General features: G+C 34.0%; 1 protein-coding gene across 8 annotated transcripts in view; it reads right to left on the bottom strand.

Annotated features, from left to right (window-relative positions):
• The window catches only part of LOC138762146 (serine/threonine-protein kinase tousled-like 1), a 135,841-nt gene that overhangs the window by 51,247 nt on the left and 63,202 nt on the right, over positions 1-21,392 (bottom strand). For all 8 annotated transcript variants that reach the window (XR_011356773.1, XM_069935607.1, XM_069935605.1 and 5 more), the window contains one exon: positions 4,659-4,734. Coding sequence is in view for 7 of the 8 variants with exons in the window: in XM_069935607.1 (XP_069791708.1) it covers positions 4,659-4,734 (76 nt within the window). In the remaining variant the exon portion in view is untranslated. The remainder of the gene's footprint in view (positions 1-4,658; positions 4,735-21,392) is intronic.

Here is a 21,392-nt window from a genome sequence, read left to right as displayed (position 1 = left end):
TGTTGTGCATCAATATGTTTTATTAAATAGCTCTTCCAAAATTAGCTTTGGCTCCATATTCCAAATCAGATTCTGATGCACATTTGTTCTGCTTTAAATCCACACTTTCAACTAATAAATCCCTCAGAAGAATGATCATCAAACTCTTTTCACTACTTACGTTTCAAGAGGACTCTATAAGTATTACTCAACATAAAATTGCACTATTCCAAAGTAATGAATCATAGACATTCCTGAGCTAGTAGTCATAGAGATAGCACAAAAATTGGCCTTTTGGCCCACTGTATTTGCATAAATCAAGACCCATGAACAGTAAACCCACATTAATCCTACTGTTTTTTTCTATATGCATTTGCATCAACTCTCCTCAAATTCCACTCCTCAGACACACCGCAGGGAGATGGGGGTAGGTAGGGAATTAATTACAACAGCCAATTAATTTGCCTACCCACAGGAGTTTGGGATGTGGGAGGAAGTAGGAGCAGCTGGGTGAAATCTACACGATCACAGTGAGAACATGCAAACACCACACAGATTGTGATGGAGGTCAGATCTACCAGCTGTGTCACCCTACAATTGTGGTGTGGAAAGGTTGCCCTGCCCAATAACCTTCCACACTACACCAAGTAGAAGGGAAAGAGAAAAAAGGTATACTTGTGTGAAGGAATATTTAGAAATGTTTTTGGGAGAAAAACTGATAAAATTAGAGTACACACACTTTAAAACAGATCTTATTTGAAATACTAAAGAATTCATATTCAGTGACTTTACAGAAACTATGGAGAATGCTATGGAGATTTCACAAATAGCTGTTAATTGAAGTGAATGAATGGACAATTGTCTTTAAAAGCCACAGCAAGAGACAGGCCATCTCCTAATAACTCTTCACAGAGTGGTAATTGAGAGGTTATTGTTTACCTAAAACAACAGATGGGAGCAGAAAACTAACTCCTATTGTTTGCTGGAGAAGGAAGGGTTTTTGCAAGTGAGAGAGAGGGAAGGACATGTGGCTGGCAGTTGAAAAAAGCAGGAGAAGCTTGTTGGAACTGAAACAGAAGCTCCAGAGTGGCAGATGGCTGGAAGTGCTATCTGTCTAATGTTTCTCTTGGAATAAGTGAAACAGAAAGGAACTCTGTGGTAGTAGCCTGAAAGAGGTTATCATCTGGAGAGCCCTGATGGGGCAAGTTTCATCAGCAAGACCTTGAGGTGACTAATGGTACCTCAGTTGTAGAAAACCTGGAACAACACATCTCTCTCTGCAAACCTACAAGAACCTTCCTGAGCAGTAAACATTTACCTTTCAAGCACCAAAGCCTGGTGAACTTTATACATGTTAAATTCTGTGCACAGTATAAAAATTGACTGCAACCAGTGAAGAATGAGAAGTGAGATTGAACTGTGAACCAAAGAACTTTTCTTAAATTTACACACACATTATATACATATGTGCTTAGAATTAGAAGGGGGTTAAGTTGGGTAGTTAATAGTGATAAGTTTAAGTTTGATTCTGTTTTCATGTTTAAAGATAATTAAAAACTACTTTTGTTTAAGTAATTACTTGTGGTGAATATCTATTGCTGCTGAGTTTTAGGGTCCTTTGGGCTCGTAACACTTGAAACTATGCCAGTATTTACTCTGGGAAAATATTTTTAAATCTAGCAACATCAGGATGATTGAGAACAATCTTATTACTTCTGGGATTGTAAAAAAAATTTGAATAACAGAATAATAAATGGAATGTAGCAAGTGTGAGTTTTGGGAATAGAACTTATCCTCTGGTTGATATCAATCAGAATTTTGCTGGCTTGGGTCTGCCTCCAAAGTTTCCCACTCTGGACACAAAGGAATAATCGTATTAGCCTGCAGTATTCAGGACTTGTGTAAAGACCATAGCATCCATGCAAACCAAAATCCTGCCCAGTCTCTCCGGTGTCAAAGCTGTCAGGTTTTGAATGTGGCCCTCTTTGGTACAATGGGAGGGAATGATTCTTCTTTATCTTTGGTTCAGAGTCATGCTCTCTCTTTTGGCGAGGCGGGCGATTTTACTTAAATGGAAGGATGCTGCCCTGTCTACTCATGATCAGTGGTTGCCTGACATCATGTTTTGATTGAATATGGAAAAGATTCATTATTCAGTTAATAATTCAGATATAAGATTTTAACATTATGGGAGTCATTTATAACTCACCATCTTACTTTATAATTTCACTTCAATGTAATTAAATTGTCTAACATATCTTTTCCAAGTTCTTTTCACTTTTTTCTAACTTCATTTTTCTTTTAATATTAATCATATATAGCATCTGGCAATGCTGTTCGGTCGGTGGTATTCAGATTTTCTCCATCAAATATTTTCTTTTTTTTCTTCTATTTTTATTTGTTTTTTTAAATATGTAGCATTTGGAATATGAATTATGGATATGATTTACAATTTATCTATGTTTTTGATATACAGAATTAAATGTTTTATTAAGTTTGTGTAACTATCCATATCATTTAATCGAATTGTATTTTTCATACAAGTACATTATTAAAATCAATAAAAATATATTTTTTTAAGTTTTGAACAATTAAAAATGGAAAAAAGATTTAAACAAGTTTATGAAACAGTCTAAGTATACTTGAAGATGTAAAACATTATCAAAATTTATAGTACCAGCTAATGTTAAGTTTCTTCTTTTGAACATACTGCTGATATAAATGCTTGTGGCTTTGATGTTTACCAGTAAAATCTGGGCCATTACTTCAGTATTTAATGCTATTCTGCTTTTGTGTTTTTCAGAGTACATTTTTTTCATCAAAATGGTTGCAATGTCACAAAATTAATGGATCTTACCAGTTATGCTAGGTTTTATTATGTATTTTATCTTTAAGATTGAGCACAGGGACATAGTAATGTTACTGGATTAGTAGCCAGAGTTCTTCACCAATGATTCATTCATATGTGCATTCCATTCACGTGCTTGAACATTTAAACTCAAGCAAACAATCTGGAAATTATGACTGTCATAATATCAGAGATGGAAAATGCTAGATTTCAGTAAAAATCCACATGTTACTTTTATCCTTTAGGAAAGGAACAATCCCATTCTTTCTTAGCCTATGTAAAACTTTGAAATTGCCACTGCTTTTGCAATAAAGGGACAGTTTGGAATGGATAATAAATACTCATTGCTATCAATGCCAAAAATATGGCAGAAGCTAAGAAGTGGAAAAAGAAGTAATTTGAGGAAATGGTCAGGTAACATCTATGAATAGGTAAAGTTTAAGGCAAATTTTAAAAAAATCAATGCTGGGTAAAGTTAGCAATAAAACAAGTTTCACATTGAAATGAAAAGGAGGATCAAAAAAACAAAAAAGGTAGTTTCATGATCAGGTGAAAACCAAGAGAAATTGAATGCTCCAGTGCTACATGAATGTGGGTGTTTAAAATGTCTAAAGATGAAACAAATAGGAAGTAATTAATAATTTTGAAATACCCCAAACAGAGAGAGGAGAAAAATTGCTGGAAATGATGATCAGAAGACAAATATGGAGTTGTGTATAGAGCCCGAAAAAGAAGCAATGTATCCAGATGACCATACAGTTTTTGGAACAAGACATGGTGCCAAAATTGAGATATCGGGGGGGGGGGGAGAGAGAGGGGGCAGAGACAGAGCCATGTGGGGGCATTTGGGGTGCTGTTCCTTCATTCGCTCACAGCCATCGCTCGCCATCATATCCGTCCCCGCATGCTAGTGACTCTCCACACAATAAAAACAGTGCTTTCATCTATTACATCAGAGGGATGGAGGACATTAATGTTCAGTAGGTATGTACCAGCTCCACCACCACCTTTCCCTCCCCGCTGAGCAGGTTTATGAATGTTGAACTGTGCCCCTCCAGGTTACCCTAATGCCTGCCTCTTTACCCTCATTCTGGTGCTGCCCCGGGGGTGGGGGTGGGGGTAGGAATGGGAAGGGAAGAGGATTAAAGCCACAAAAAAATTGTCAGTGTATACTGAGCAGAAGTGCTCCACAGAGAGATCACCCAATTGGTTTGTAAAGTTCACCATAAAGTGAGCGTCACTAAAAGTAATAAAATGGAAGTAGTGGAAGTAATTCACTACATTATCAAGAGTATTTAGGTCCTTAGACCAACAATTCTTAACGGGGACCACAAAAGATTTACAGTGTGGGGGGGGGGGGGGGCATACAGACTCAAATCATAAAAAAATTGTTTTCTTTTATGTAAGTCGATCAGTGAGAAGTATGGAAGAAACCGAATAAACTTGACTTCTTCCCAGGGAAGAAGGCCCTTAAACTTTGAGCAGAGTCTTAACAGTGCCTAAACAAAAAAAAAGGAGAATGGATGTCTTAGACAACAAAGGGAGATATAAACGAAGCAGGTGTTGCATCTCCTACAACTCCACATTGCAAGGTGCCATCAGAAGGGCTGCAAGTATTGGAGATGGAAGAGCAACACACATGACTGTTTAAGATTTACATCTTCCACGAAATAGAAGTTCCAAGCTAGTTTCACTGTTTGATCAAGAGTAGCGAATGCTACTTCCAATTTTTAAAAATCTGCCCAGAGTACTCTGTTCTTAAAATATTAAAATGAGTGCATCACCTCCACATCTATGGCTCCTGATTCTCCACCCTCCACAATCTCCTTACCTTGGCTATTATCGCTCTGTATGTCTGCCTTCCGCTTCCTTCCTCTTGCAGAGTCCGACTGCTTTTTTTCCGGGGTCTGAAGAAAAAGTAGTAGCAATTGAACTACCACCATCATTTATCTTTTATATATTGCACACTTTAGAAAACCTTTACCCAGAATTTGCAACTACAATTCAAGACACACAATTATAATTTGTCCAAGTAATTCAGTTAATCAAGGTGACAGCTCGATTTTTAATTAGTTTTCTTCAGAAATATGAAACACATTATATTATCCAAAATATTCAGCAGAGCTGTTTGTGGTTTAAATAACTTGCACTACTGAACCAAACAGACAAGAGGATCGAATTAATTCCAGAATATACCACGTTCTGCATCAATAATAAAAACAAAATACCACATATTTATACCGCTAAACAATATCTAATTACCCTTGCTCAAATAGGAGCATATTAATTGCAGAAAAAGTTTTAGATGAAAACCCATTTTAGATTCTAATAAAATATAATTTTTGATATTTTTTGACATTTATGAATTTAAAAGATAATTGTGTGATTACACTCAAATACAGTGGTCCCATGGTTACAGAAGATCTGACATGAAAATTTTCTGACTATTCTCAGGAAAAGTACTTGAAATTTTCAACAGGAAATACCATGTAGATCACCCAGAGAAAAAGCCAACATTTTCACTTAACTCTCCCTTAAGTAAGATCAAACATCAAGAACCACAAGTCACCTCTCATGAACACACACCTTTATTAAACCGCCTGCAATTTTTTCCACTGATTAGAATATCAGTCCCCTTTGCCATTTCACCCAGGCTGCATTCATAAAAATGCCAGAATTTCCTTGCTGGTAACAACTCCCATCACTTATTCTGACCTTCCCCAATCTGCTCTTTGCAAATTAGTCCTCACAGGTTGGAGATCCAGATCAACACAGAAGGAACAGGTATGACCTACGAAAAGCCATCTCCCGGGCAAAGTGGAGATTCAGGATGAGAATAGAAATAAAGTACATTGTACAATTGTGGCAACCTGCTACAAAACCAAATCCAGTGCAGCCCTCAATGACTATCACCCAGTGGCACAGACCTCCATCATTATGAAATGCTTTGAGCACACCTCGCAGAGACAATAACAATGCAACATATTTGCCCCTCCACTCCACCCTGACCCAACTGGAGAATGATGCCTCATACACCAGCTTGCTGTTCATTTGACTTCAACTCAGCATCTAATACAATGATATCCCTGTTGTTGCTGGGACTCAACACCCCTCTCTGCAACTGGATTCTGGACTTCACAGAGAGACTGCAGTCTCTCCAGGTTGGAAGCAGAACACTGAGCACCATTATGCTGAGCAATGGTACACCTGAGGGCTGTGTGCTTAGTCTGGTCCTGTTCATGCTACCAACCTACAAATGCATCACCAGATCCAGCTCCAACAGACTCTGTGTGCAGATGACACAACAGTAGTTGGCCTCATTAGAAACAACAAAGATGGAAAATCTCATGAAAGGGTGTGAGTATAACGATCTGAGCCTTAACAGGAACAAGAGAAAGCAGAGGATCGACCACAGACAACCACCCTCCGCAATGTACAAGCTCAGTAGTGGAGTGAGTGAGAGCACTAAGTTCCTCAGAGTCCACTTAAGTGACCTATCCTGGACACACATTTCAGATTTATTGTCAGAGTACATACATGACATCACATACAATGCTAAGATTCTTTTTTCCTGCAGGCAAGGCAGAATTACCACTTACTGGTAGTGCAAAATAAAGTACACAATATACACTTGTAAACAAATAGAGAATGTAAACAACTGACTGTGCAATACAGAAAAAAAAAACAAATTGCAAAAGAGGCCTTGAATGATTCTGAGTTTACTGTTGAGGAGTCTGATGGTGGAGTGGCAGCAGCGGTTCCTGTAGCTGGTAGCGAGAGCCTTGAGGCACCTATATCTTCTTCCCAATGGTAGCAAACAGAACATGGTCGACATAGCGCAACGTCTTTACAACACCAGCGATCGTGACCGGGATTCGAATCGCTTGCTGTATCTTCTCCTCATGTCTGCGTGTATTTTTCCCTGGAGCTCCAGTTTCCTCTCATTCAATTGGGAGTAATTGGGCGACAGAGTCTTGAGGGCCAAAATGGCCTATTACTGTGCTTTATGTCTAATTTTTTTTAAATCAAACCATGTGGTGTGGATCCTTGATGATTGCTGCAGCTCTCCTATGGCACTGTTACCTCTAGAAGTTCAATGGTGGGGTTTTGCCTGTGATGCCCTGGGCTGTGTCCATTACCTTTTGCAAGGCTTTACACTTGGGGTATTGGTGTCTCCATACCTGACCATGCTTGCCAGCACACTTTTCACCACACATCTACAGATTGCCAGGGTTTCCAATGTCATTACAAACCTCCGCAAAATCCTGAGGAAGTAGAGGCACTGACGTGCTTTCTTTTTTTCCATATTTTATTTAAATTTTTAAATCACATAAAAAAATACATATATAATGTGACAGAATATGTTGTGTTTTTATATTGTATATAGATATGATTTTGGGAGATAAAGTGTGGCAGGTTTTTTTAGTGTTAGTCACACACAAACACTTCTAAACAGATCTCATTTAAAACACTGGAGCTTGGCTCAAGCTAGACAGGCCGGCTCCGCAGGCCTTTACAAAAGCTTTGGGGAGTGCCCAAGTGACTTCACTAATGGATTGTTGTTTTGAAAAGATACAGATGAAAGAACTCAGAGGATTAGGTTCGGAGCCGCAGTCTGTCTGAGTGGAGGTTGCTGTTCTAAGAGGGTCGTGAGGTTTTGCAAGGGGGGAGAGAGAGAGAAAGAGAGATCAGTTCTGCAGTGCTACAGTCAGCAGCAGCAGCTGGGACTGGAACAAGACAAGCTGGCAAGCTTGTGGAAAAACCCCATTTTGAAGATGGGCTATGAGTGCTTAGTTTAGCCTTGTCAAAGCCCTTGTGATCCATGCAAGAGGTTGAGGATTGCCTAGTGTTTCACTTGAAATAATGGAAATGAAAAGGAACTGTTGTGACCTGAAAGAAAGAAGTTATCATCTGGAAAACCCTGATGGAGCAGGTATTCGGCAAGACACTGACATGGCTGATTAAAAGAGAGGAGTTTGTGTCCAGTGAACAACAAATCTCTCTGAAAACCGACAAGAACCTTCCTGAGCAGTAACCACTTACCTTTCAAGCACCAAAGCCTGGTGAACTTCATAAATGTTAAATTCTGTGCACAGTATAAGAATTGCCTCCATCCAGTAAACTTGGAGGAGTGAGATTGGACTGCGAATTAAAGAACTTTTCTGAACTTACACACACATTACATACACGTGCACTTAGAATTAGAAGGGGGTTAAGTTAGGTTAGTTAACAGTAATAAGTTAAAGTTTGATCCTGTTGTCATGTTTAAATATAATTAAAAGCAACTTTTCTTTAAGCAACCATTTGTCTGTATGATGTCTGTCTTGGTGAATATCAATTGCTGCTGGGTTTTGGGGTCCTCTGGGGTCGTACTCATTGATATCAAATTACATCTGAATATTTTCAACCCTCCCTCTCTCCCTCCCAACTTCCCTCCCTAACCCTATCCCTTTCTAATCTAATAATAAAAATAAAGAATAAAGAAGAAATATATGGATAATAAGAGAATGTCAATCTAAAAGTATAAATCTAACTATAAATTGATCTGAATTGTGGAGCACATTCATCCATCAGACCAGATATTGAGAGATCTTTAATTTTTTAAACCAATACTTTTTGTATATGGGCTCTATATTTTCAAAAATGATACTTATTGCATAAATTATAAGTAATTTTTTCAAGTGGAATACATGAATGCAATTCCACATGCCATCTCTCACCCTAAATTTACATTAGATTTCCATGAAACAGGTAAAGCAATTTGTACAAATTCTATTTGATATATGGTTAATCCAGATTTAATACAAGTATTTTTAATATCTCCTAACAAAAATATCATAGGATCCATTGGGAGTGTAACTCACAATACATTATTCAATTTTTATTTAAATTTCAGACCAAAATATATATACCTTTGGATAAAACTAGGTGGAATGTATCTACTTCTTTAATACATCTAAATAATAAATCTGATAATGTTGAATTAAATTTCTTTAACTTCTTAGGTGATAAATATAATTGATGTAAAAAATTATATTGTTCTAACCTATACCTAACAATAATTTTAGTCATACTTTGTTTACATATCTATTTCCACTGCTTTTCATCTATTTTAGTATTGAAATCAGATTCCCATTTTAACCTTGATTTATATATACATTTCTGAAATAAACTTATTAATACCTCCATTAGTTATTAATACTTCCAATTCATTCTGTTTAGGTAAAGTTAAATTATGACCTAATTTTTCAATTTAAAAAATGTCTTACTTGATAATAAGCAAAAAGTGTATTATTTGGTATATTAAACTCTTTAATTCTTTGAAAATTAATAAATTTACTAATTTCAAAGCAATCTTTTATTTTAATTATTTTTGAAACCAAATTTTAAAGTTATTTTTAATATTTTATTTAGAATCAACACATAAAACAAATAAAAAGTATACATCACATTGTTACAATTGATTGAACACAAAGAGAAAAACGACAAAATAAAAAACCTTCTAAACCCCCCCCAACCCCCATCTCCTACCTACCCCCACTAAAAACTATACTAACCTACAAAGAAACTAATTTACTAAAAAACTATAATAAACATAGATATATATTAAATTGGATTGCTTTAGGAAACACTCAAAGATCCCAAAAACATTTCACAAAAGAACAATTTATTAAGGGAAGATTTCACTGGTCTGGAGGTTTCAAAGGAATTGTTTATACAATTGTATATAGATATACATATGGACTCCAAATCTATAAAAATATAGAATATTTACCTTTTAAATTACATGTATTTTTTTTCCAAATGGAATACAGCTTTGAATCTTGGTTTGCCATCTTCCTAATGTTAAAGAAACATCTGATTTCCCAGTAACAGCAATACATTTCCTCACTATCACCAGAGTTAATTTAACAAATTTCAATTGAATATCTGATACATGTAATTTAGGAGTTATATTTTCAAAATTCCCCATCAAAAATAACTCAGGATTCAACAGAAAAACAACACCTGTAGCCTGTTGCAAAAAAGTTGCTAACAGAAATCCAAAAAGGTTTAACTTTTAAACAAGACCATGTGAAATGAAGAAAAGTTCCAGTATCTTCACCACATCTAAAACACTGATCCAATATATTCAATTTCTATCTATTCAATTTTTGAGGCATAATTATATAATTGGTGCAAAAATATTATACTGAAGTAATCTATATCTTACGTTAATTGTATCAGACCTTTACATAAATTTTGTTAAATTTATTAATCTATTGATATATTTAAATCATATTCTCATCTTTACTTTGACCTAAATAAACCTAATTCAGGTGTTTTCTCTTGTAGTTTCACAATGCTAATGAAATAAACTTCTTGACAATTCCATCAGTGTTCTATTGTTCTAATTCCATACAGTTCTTTAAAACCATTTCCAGTCCTAATTTTTCTCTCAAATAAGCTCTCAAAAGGAAAAAAAAACACACAAAAAAAGCCATTACATGGAATATTATGTCTAATTCTCAATTGATCAAATGACAATTTACCATAACAATCCCCTATTTTAGAAATGTTTTAATTATGCCATATACTTAAAAAAGGATCATGTTTTGAAAAGGTTAGGAGAAAATTAACTAATGGCATTTTTGGTGACAGAGAGCTTCCATCATTTTCTAATTTAATCTTATTCCAGATATTAAGCAAATGTTTTAATAATGGAGCATCCCTGTCCACAGTCATTAACCTTGGTCTCCATTTATAAATAATTTCTTCAGCTATACCCTCTCCAATTTTATTTAATTCAATTCCCACCCATGATGGTTTACTATTTCCAAATATGGAGGCAAGAAACCTTAGTTGCGCTGCTTTATAATAATTCTCAAAATTAAAAAGTGTAATCCACCTTGTTCATATCTCCATCTAAATTTTTCTATTGATATTCTCACCATCTTACCTTTGCAAACAATTTGTTTATTTAATTCCTGAAAAACTTTTGTGGTAAAGAAATTGGCAAATTGAATTCCTGGAAAGATATTCATTTTAATACAATTAACTCTTCCAATGAAAGTTATAGGTAAATTTGTCCATCTTTTCAAATCCTCATTTAATTTTTTTGTAAATTTTTTTCCCAAAACTTTATTTAAAAGAAAACAGAAACATAGCATACAATATAAAAATAGTCAAAGAAAATTTTTCATTAATACTCATTCCCACCCCCCCCCCCCCCCCCACTCTTACAGACAGCTCCCTTAAGGGGAGCAAAAAAATATTAATTATATATTAAAAAAAGATTTTTAAATGTTAACAACATTTCAAAGTATATCTAAATGCATATATTTCAAATACGGAGACCACTTACGAACAAAAGAAGAATGATTATCATGAAGAAAGTATAAGTAATTTTTTCCATAACAACACATACTTTCAATTCATTATGTCAACGGGCTATATTAATCTCAGTATCATCTTTCCAGGTACTAGCAATACATTTACGTGCTACTGATAATACCAAATGTTCAAAAGCAATTTGAATTTTATCCAATCCCATTCCTCTTAACGAATATAAATTTCTTAACAAAAAAATCGTTGGATCTAACTGTAGTATAAAATTATATAATCTCTCCAAAACTACTTTAATTCCTTGCCAAAATGATTGAACTTCTAACACAATTCCATACAGCAGGTAAAAAAGTTCCAATACATGAACCACATCTAAAACAACAATCCGAATTACTAAATCCATATTTTTTTTAAAAGTTTTCTGGAGTCAAATATAATTGATGTAAAAAAATTATAATTAACTATTCCATATCACACATTGGTTAATTTAATTACATTGTCTTGACACACACTTGCCCAATCTTCTTCAAGAAAAATAAATACTAAATCACTCTCCCATTTAAGTTTAGAGTTCTCCCAATCTGGTTTATCCATACCATCTGGTAACAAATTATACATAACCGAAATATAACCCTTTTCCGGTATAGAGGAAATCAAGGATTCAAATCTCGACAAAGTAGGTAAAATCATCTCTCTTCCATAATTATCTTTTATCAAAGGTCTAAGTTGGTAATACGCAAACAAAGAATTGACAGGTATATCAAATCTTTCTCTCAATTGATTAAAAGAAAGAAATTGCCCCTCTGCAAAACAATCTTGTATTGTCTTTATACCTTCAGAATCCCAAATGTTTAAATGATTGTTAAACATTGAAAAAGGAATAAGCTGATTATTAAACAGTGGGGTTAAAATAGATAATTTATCTTTCAACCCTAACACCCTATTTTTTTAGCCAAATCTTTAATAAATGTTTCAATATCAGCATATCATATTGCTGTAACAAATTCAAATTCCAAAGAAATATAAATTCATGTATTTTAACCCTAGGAATACACTCCATCTCCACTTTAGCCCAGCTAGGAGGCTGATCTAAATCCATCAATCTACTAATGAACTTCAACTGGGCCGCTTCATAATAATTTTGAAAATGTGGTAGTTGTAATCCACCCAATGTATACTGTCATGTAAGTCTATGCAATGCCGCTCAAGCTAATTTACCTTTCCATAAAAACTCTCTCCCTGCTTTATTCAAATCTTGAAAAAAACCCTTAGAAAGTAAACAAGGTAATGACTGGAATAAATATTGAACATGTGGAAAAATATTCATTTTAATACAATTAACCCGACCAATCAAAGTTAATGGAAGATCTTACCACTTAATCAAATCTGCTTGAATCCGTCTTAATATAGGTACAGAATTTAATTGATATAATGATTGATAATTCGTATCCATAAACACCTAAATATTTAATTTTACTTGTCCACCTTAATTTTGTAATTATTTTAAATTCAGAATAACCTCTCATTCCAAATGGCAAAATTTCACTTTTATCCAAATTAACTTTCTATCCCGATAATTCTCCAAATTTCAACAAACAGTCTTGCAATTGTTTCAAAGACCGTTCCGGTTCCGTCAAATATACCAACACGTCATCCGCAAGTAAATTAATTTTATATTCTTCATTCTTAACCCACATCCCTCTAATTTCTTCATTTTGTCTAATAGCTTGAGCTAATGGTTCAATAACCAATGCAAATAAGGCTAGAGATAATGGGCAGCTCTGTCAAGTTGAACAAGCCAATTTAAATGGTAAAGATATCTGTCCATTCGTTACCACCCTAGCAATCGGGTTCGTATGTAAAGCCTTAACCCAACCAATAAAAAAAGGGCCGAATTTAAATTAAATATGCATTGACCAAAGTAATTAATCAAAATATATTGTCTGATGCATTTCTATTTTTAATAAAACCTGTTTGATCAATATGTACCAATTTAGGCAGATATTTAGCAAGTCTATTAGCTAATACTTTCGCTATAATTTTATAATCCACATTTAATAAAGAAATAGGTCTATACGAAGCCACTTTCAATGGATCTCTATCTTTTTTTGGAATAACAGTTATTAGAGCACAAGAACATGATTCTGGTAGCTTCTGATCTTCAGTAACTTGATTCAACACCTCTCCAAATTCATTAGATAAATAATCATTAAAAAATTTATAAAATTCCACAGGAAATCCATCATCCCCTGGGGACTTTCCATTTGGCATTTCCTGAATACCTTCCTTAATTTCAAAATCCGTAAATGGAGATTCCAGTTCCTGAACATCAATTCCATCTAATAACGGTAACTTTAATTTAGATAAGAACCAATAAAACCATTATCCTGTTTCCCCTCAGAAGTATATAATTTTGATAAAATGAATAAAATTGGTCATTAATTTCCTGAGGCTTATGTTATTATTGAATTCTTAACAGCATTAATAGTTTGATATGTCTGTTCAGCTTTCAATTGCCAAGCAAGTACCTTATGAGCTCTTTTCCCCAACTCATAATAACGTTGTTTAGATCGATTAATTAAGCACTCAAACTAATAAGTTTGTAAAGTATTATAACGCAGCTTCAACCTCTCCAATGCCATTTTTTTAATCTTCTGTTACCCCTTTCTGAAAGTCCTTCTCTAACTCAGCAATCTTGTTTTCTAACTCTAAACTTTCTGCCATATATTGTTTCTTAACTTTCGTCGAATAACTAATGATCTGCCCTCTCAAATAAACTTTTAAAACATCCCATATTACAAAACGACTATCCACAGAATTAACATTTTCAGTCAGAAATAAAGAAATCTGCTCTTTAACAAAAATAACAAACTCTGGTTTTTTCAATAACATTGTATTAAACCTCCATCTAAACGACAGACGCACTACTTCCGAACTTTCACAAGAAAAAAGTAATAATGAATGATCTGATATAACTACTTTTATATTCAGCTCGTAATACTCTACCTTGTAAATGCGCTGATACCAAAAATAAATCAATTCTAGAAAACTAATCATGTCTCGAAGAATAAAAAGAAAAATCCATCTCTATAGGGTTAACTTTTCTCCAAATATCGACCAAATTTAAATCTTTCATTAACGCATTAATTTGTGTTGCCATCATTGATTTCCTTATACTTTTTCGATTTCTATCCAATAAAGGGTCGAGAACACAATTAAAATCACCACCAATTAAAACATTTTCATTAGCTTGAGTTAACAATAAAAAAGCTTCTGAAATAAACCGCTCATCATCTATATTAGGGGCATTAAGATTCAACAAAGTCCACAATTCAGCAAAGATTTTACAATTCACTCTTAATACTCTACCAACATACCCTCTAAAGATTCCAATTCAAAAGGTAAATTTTTATGAATCAAAATAGCTGCTCCTCTTGCCTTAGAATTAAAAGAAAACATGACCAACCCAATCCCTTTTCAATTTCAAATGTTCTTTCTCAGTCAAATGTGTTTCTTGTAAAAAAACAATATAAATTTTCTTTTTTTATATATATAGGCCAATATTCTCTTTTTCTTGATTGGATTATTTAACCCCTGCACATTAAAAGTTGCAAAGTTCAATTGAGATATCCTTTTTTTAAACTACTAATATAATTAGACACTATAAAATAATGCTCCCCTCTACAATTCTTCCAAAAAAGAAAAACTCCCTCATCATAAAAGAAAAAATAAATAAAAATAAAGTAAAAATAACAAAACAACAAAAAACACCCAAAGGTAGTAATACCCTAAAAAAACTGGGTGTGGTAAACCCACTAGTTGTAAATGACTGACAAAGTTTTCAGTGTTATCCACCCCACCCCCCAGCCAGATACATACATTATTTAATCAGACACAATCAAATATAGTCCATATATTCAACCCAATGATTCCAAGCCCAATGACTGCTCCGGATCTTCAACATCAAGAAGACTCTGTGTCATCTCTTCTTTCCTTCCATTCTTTCCATTCCCATGTCCATTTCCATTCACTCTCCTCTTAGGAGATAATGGAGGAGAACATCCATTTCTTCACAATTCCAGCAAAGAATTGGCAAAAACCAAAGCATCATAATCATTCTCAAAAAACTGAGATTGAAAATTTCCATTGAAAACCTTCAAAATTGCAGGATAACGAAAAGCAAACTTGTAACTTTTTGCCACAAAACATCTTTAGCCGTATTAAATTCTCATCGTCTTCTAATAACCTCTTTACTCAAATCAGCATAAAAGAACACCCTATTATGTTGAACCATTAATGGAGATCGATTCTGTCTTGCATTCTGTACTGCCATACGTAAAATCATTTCACAATCTTGATATTTTAAACAACGAATCAAAACTGCTCTCAGTGCTTGTCCTGGAAGTGGTCTCCTTCTCAAAGCTCTATGAACCTTATCCAATTCCAAACCTTCAGGGAAAAACTCTTTACCCAGCACCTCTGGGATCCAGTGCTTAAAAAAGTTTAAAGGATCAGCATCTTCCATATTCTCTGGAAGACCAACTATTTTCACATTATTCCTCCGACTTTGATTTTCCAATGAATCAATCTTCTTCATTAAATCTCTTTTCTGAATCCCCAAACTACAAAAGAGCCTTCCACTTTTTCCATTTTTTCTCTATTACGTTCTGAGTTTGACACTCAGAGAAAGCGGTTTCAATTTTCTTAAAATTATCTTGCACAGTGTCTACTGATTGTATACATTTATTAATATCACTTTTAACTCATCATTTCCTGTTTCACAGTTGACAACTCATCACACAAAGTATTTGTTTTTATTCTCATCTCCATAAATCCTTGAGTCATTTGAGTTGATGTTTGTTTTGACATATTATGCATCTGCTGTATTTGACTAGCAATCCCTTCCAAAACAATAAACATTGAATCCAGTCCAGATACCACCTCCACTTTTTGAGATTCACCCTCTTTAACAGCAAGCTCCTCCTCCTGGACGTATTCCAATAAAGTTAGTTCCTCTTCTTCCTCAGTCACCACAGTACCTTTAACTGAACGGCTGCGGGTCTGGACGTCCGACGCTGGCACCCTGACCTCTTCAGGAGGCTGGTGCTCAGGCTCCTCCACAGCGCTAATTTTGTCCAACAGCTCCCGGGCCCGCGATGCCACACGCAGGCCAGGCGAAGCCGTCTGACGTGCAGAGACATCTTCCGAAGCTACCCTGCACGCCACTGGACCGCCCAGTGAGATCGCGGGCTCGCTGATCCCCTTATCGGCCATGCCGACCGCACGCACGACTTAACATGGACGCGGGTTGGCAGCGGCCAAACTCAACGATGTGCCGGCGCCATCTTGCAGATGCAGGATCGGCGCCGGAGTCAAAGTCGAACAGGCTGGAGTCCTCTGAGGCTTGGAGACTCCCAGCGACAATTCCGTGTATTCAGCAATGCAGGTAAGCCTCAATTCTTCCGCACTTTTATAGGGTAGTTTTTTCTGAAGCTGAGGTTTGAGCTTTTTCACATTAGATGCCATTATAAAGCATTGTTATTTAAATAACTGTAAATCTTATTTTTAATCACTTTTATACTATTAAAAAACTAGGTATTTAATGATCCAGCTGGGGAGAGGTGGAACACTCGTCTTCCGTCTACACCATCTTGCCATGTGCCCCATAAATTTTATTTTTTATTTGCATCAAGTACAATATTTATCCATATTTAAGGAATAGTAAAAACAAGGCAAAAAGAATACAAATTTCATATTTTCTCCCCCTACTCTCCCACTCCTTCCCCAAAAAAGGATAGAAAAGAAAGGAAAGCCTACCTGATAATCATACAACCTCTTAATTAGATAAATTTCAAATTTACATAATGATCTTGAACCTTAAATTAATTAAGGTGAGTTGGAGCGTGAGTGGCGGACGCCGTAGGTGAAGTAAATTTCCAAATATTATCAAATTTGTTTGGTTGATTCCATAAATTATACTTTATTTTCTCTAATGGTATACAGTTTAGTAATTCAGTTTGCCATCTTTTCAACCCCACATTATTGTCTAATTTCCAAATTACAGCTATACATTTCTTTGCTATTTCTAAACAGAAGCATCTTCTGATAAATGTCTAATTTCAAATCAAAAATATCTCCAAATAAAAATATTTTGGAATCTTTCAAAATTTGTATCTTCATAACACATCCCAATAAAATACTTAAAATCTTCCCAAAATTTTCCTTCTTTTTCACATTTCCAGACTGCATGGAAAAAAGTTCCTATTTCTTTATTACATCTAAAATATTGATCAGAACAATTTGAATTAATTCCATGTAAGTTATATGGAGAATAATATAATTGATGTAAAAAATTAAATTGTACCATTTGATATCTAACATTAATTGTATTAGTTACACTAATAGAGATACACTAAGAGATTTAAATCTCTTTCCCATCTCAATTTAGATTTAAATAGATCCTTTTTCTGCATGGTCACTTGCAACTTTATATACTTATTAGTAATAAACCTTTAGATAAACATATCAGTTATTAAATATTCAAATTGACTTTGTTTAGGTAATCTGAAATTAGCCCAACTTTCTTTTTAAATATGATTTAAGATGATAATAAGAAAAACAATGGCATTATATGGTATATTATACTCATCTTTCAATTGGTCTAAAGTTAAAATAAAAACAGAACCCAAAAAACAATCCTTTATCCTTTTTATTCCATAATTATACCAAATGTCAAAATAAACTGCAAAAGGAATCAAAGGACTTTGCTTTAATAACATTCTAGCCAACTGATAATTCTTCATTCCTCTTTCTGCATGTATTCCATTCCATACTTTAAATATGTTTCAAAATTGGTGTATTTGCCCTCTCAACAATCCTTCACGCCATTTATACAAAATATTGTTACAATTCCAAAAGACCCCAAAACCCAGCAGCAATAGATATTCACCAAGACAAATGGTTACTTAAACAAAAGTTGCTTTTAATTATCTTTAAACATGAAAACAGAATCAAACTTTAACTTAACTAACTTAAAACCCCCTTCTAAGTGCATGTGTATGTAATATATGTGCAAGTTCAGAAAAGTTGTTGAATTCACAGTCCAATCTCACTTCTCCACTCCTCCAAGTTTACTGGATGCAGGCAATTCTTATACCGTGCACAGAAATTAACATTTATGAAGTCAACCAGCCTTTGGTGCTTGAAAGGTAAATGGTCACCACTCAGGAAGGTTCTTGTAGATTTGCAGAGAGAGATGTATTGTTCCAGGATTTCCACAGATGAAGCACTACCATTAGTCAGCTCAATGTCTTGTTGATGAGATGTGCCCCATCAGGGTTCTCCAGATGATACCCTCTTTCTTTCTTTAAGGTCACCACAAAGTTCCGTTCTGTTTCTCATACTCCGAGTGAAACATGTGCTATAGCTATCATCCACGCAGGAGCTTCTGTTTCCGTTTCCAGCAAGCAACTAGTGCATGTAACAGGTCACTCTCTGTCACACACACACACACACACACACACACACACACACACACACACACCTTTTTCCCTCTGCTTGCAAAAACCACCTAAACTTCTCCATCAAACAATAGGAGTCAGTCTTATGGTTCATCTGTTGTTTTTAGGTAAACAAGAACCCATCAGTGACCTCTTTGAGCACTCTTGTGAAAAGCCATCATGTCTCTACTGTTGCTTTAAAGACAATAGTCCATTTATTCCACAACATCAGTCCAATTAACACCTACTTGTGAAGTCTCCAGAGGCATTCTTCAAAGTTTCTGTAAAGTCGCTCTGGATATGAATTCTCCAGTATTTCAAAAAAGATCTGTTTTAAAGTGTTTGTATGTAATCTACTCTAACTTTTCTCAATTTATCTCCCAAAAATGTTTCTATATATTATGTGACAATATGCTCTGAATTATTTTCTCCTATTTTACTCATTTCAATTTGTACCCATGCTGTTTTTAATAACAAGAGGACAAAAATCTAAATTGAGCTGCTTCATAGTAATTTTTAAAAATTAGGTATTTGTAGTCCCCCCCAATCATATTTCTATGTTAATTTTTCCAATGCCATCCTAGGTATTTTGTCTCGCCAAATAAATCATCTTGTACTTTTATTTATATCTTTGTTGATACAAAAATTAGTAATGATTGAAATAGGTATTGTATTCTAGGAAAAATATTCATCTTCACACAATTTACCCTTCCTGTTAAAGAAATTGGCAAATCCTTCCACCTTATTAAATCTTCTTTAATTTTCTTCAATAGAGGTATATAATTTAAATAGATTATTTAAATTCTCATCAATATTAATTCCTAGCTATTTAACTGCCTCCTTCAGCCAGTAAATTTTCTCATTTTCTTAACTTGAGTATAATCTGTCTCAGTCATTGGCATCACTTCACTTTTATCAATATTTACTTTATAACCTGGTATTAATCCGTATTCCACACTTACTTTTTTAAAATGAACTTTCAGGGTTTGTGAAATATAGTATTACATCATCTGCAAAAAGGCTAATTTTATTTATCATTTATCTTAAAACCCTCAATCTCATTATCTCTTCTAATCACCTCTGCTAAAGGATTTATAGACAATGCAAATAAAAAAGATGATGGACAACCTTGTCTAGATGATCTTTCCAATAAAAAAGATTTTGATATTTGTCTATTTGTAATTACTCTAGCCTATGGGCAATTACATAATGCTCTTATCCAGTTTATAAAATTTATTGGAATTCCAAAAACCTTCAATACTTTAAATAAATAAGCCCATTCTAGTCTATCAGACACTTTTTCTGCATCTAAAGCCAAAGCTACTGATAGTAATTTTTTTCTGTTCCATATTTAACAATATTGTTAGCTGATCTTCTATTCTTTTATTTTTTCACTATGAGTCATATCAATAGCAACATCCACAAATGATCATCAACAATATATACATAGTGACATTTTTTCTTTTCCTCCCTCCCCATCCCTCATCAAAATTCAATAAATGATAACACATAAAACAAAGAACTAACGAAAAAAAAAGAAAAAAGTCGAATCATCTATTTTCACATATTTAAATCTTATTGTGCTCATAATTATTTTGCTTTACGAGATGGAGGTTTGTGGTCGGCATTCTCCGACATATTTTACGAATGGTTCCCAAATTTGTTCAAATAAATACACTTGTCCTTCAGATTGTATGTAACTTTTTCTAATGGAATAAACTTGTTTATTTTTGTATACAACTGTTGTATTGTTTCCAATTTCCAGGTTGTTATAAAACATTTTTTGGCTACTGCTTGCACTATCATAATAAATTTTATTTGGGCTTTGTCTAATTTTAATCCTAATTTTTTTGTTTTTTTATATTATTTAAAAGAATTTTTTTTGATCTTTTGGTATATTTTTTTGGTGATTTTGTTTAATATTAGGTTTAGATCTTCCCAGAAAGTTTTTATTTTTGAGCATGTCAAAATTGCATGTAATGTTGATCCAATCTCTTGTTTGCAACAAAAACATCTATCCGATGCTGTTGGGCACCATTCTTTTAATTTCTGAGGAGTAATATAGAATCTGTGTAGCCACTTATATTGAATCATACATAATCTACTATTTATCATGTTCCTCATTGTTCCCATCCTTCTCCAAATGTTTTGTTCTTTATCTCTGTGTTTAAATCTTTTTCCCAACTTTGTTTCAGTTTATACTTTATTTCATCTTCTTCTTTATATTGCAATTTGATGTACATGTTTGTAATAATTTTTTTTAAATTATCATTGTGTCTGTGATTAAATATTCATAGTTGCTACTTTCTGGTAATCTCAAGCTATTTCCCAGTATATCTTTTAGATAAGTTTTCTATTGGTAATGTAAACATTGTACTTTTTGTTATTCCATATTTATTTTTTAATTGCCCAAATGTTAATAAATTATTTCCCAAAAAGCAATCTTCTATTTTCTTGATTACTTTTCTATCCCATTCCTTGGGATTACTGTAATTATTGCTGTTTTACATGTTTCTGGTAAGTTTTGGGTCTCTTCTACTTGATTTATTACATCTAGGAGGGGAGGGATTAATAGATTCTTAAAAACTTTATAAAACTCTATAGGGAATCCATCTTCACCTGGCGTTTTATTGTTTGGTAGTTTTTTTAATATTTTTTGTATTTCTTCAGACTTAAAAGGTTCTGTCAATTTATTTTGTTCTTCTATTTGTAGATGTGATAGTTCAATGTTACGTAAAAAT

This window comes from Narcine bancroftii, chromosome 4, assembly GCF_036971445.1.
Source record: "Narcine bancroftii isolate sNarBan1 chromosome 4, sNarBan1.hap1, whole genome shotgun sequence".
NCBI classification, from domain to species: domain Eukaryota; kingdom Metazoa; phylum Chordata; class Chondrichthyes; order Torpediniformes; family Narcinidae; genus Narcine; species Narcine bancroftii.
The sequence above is the reverse complement of the archived record's forward strand: the minus strand, read 5'-3'. Positions and strand labels throughout refer to the sequence as shown.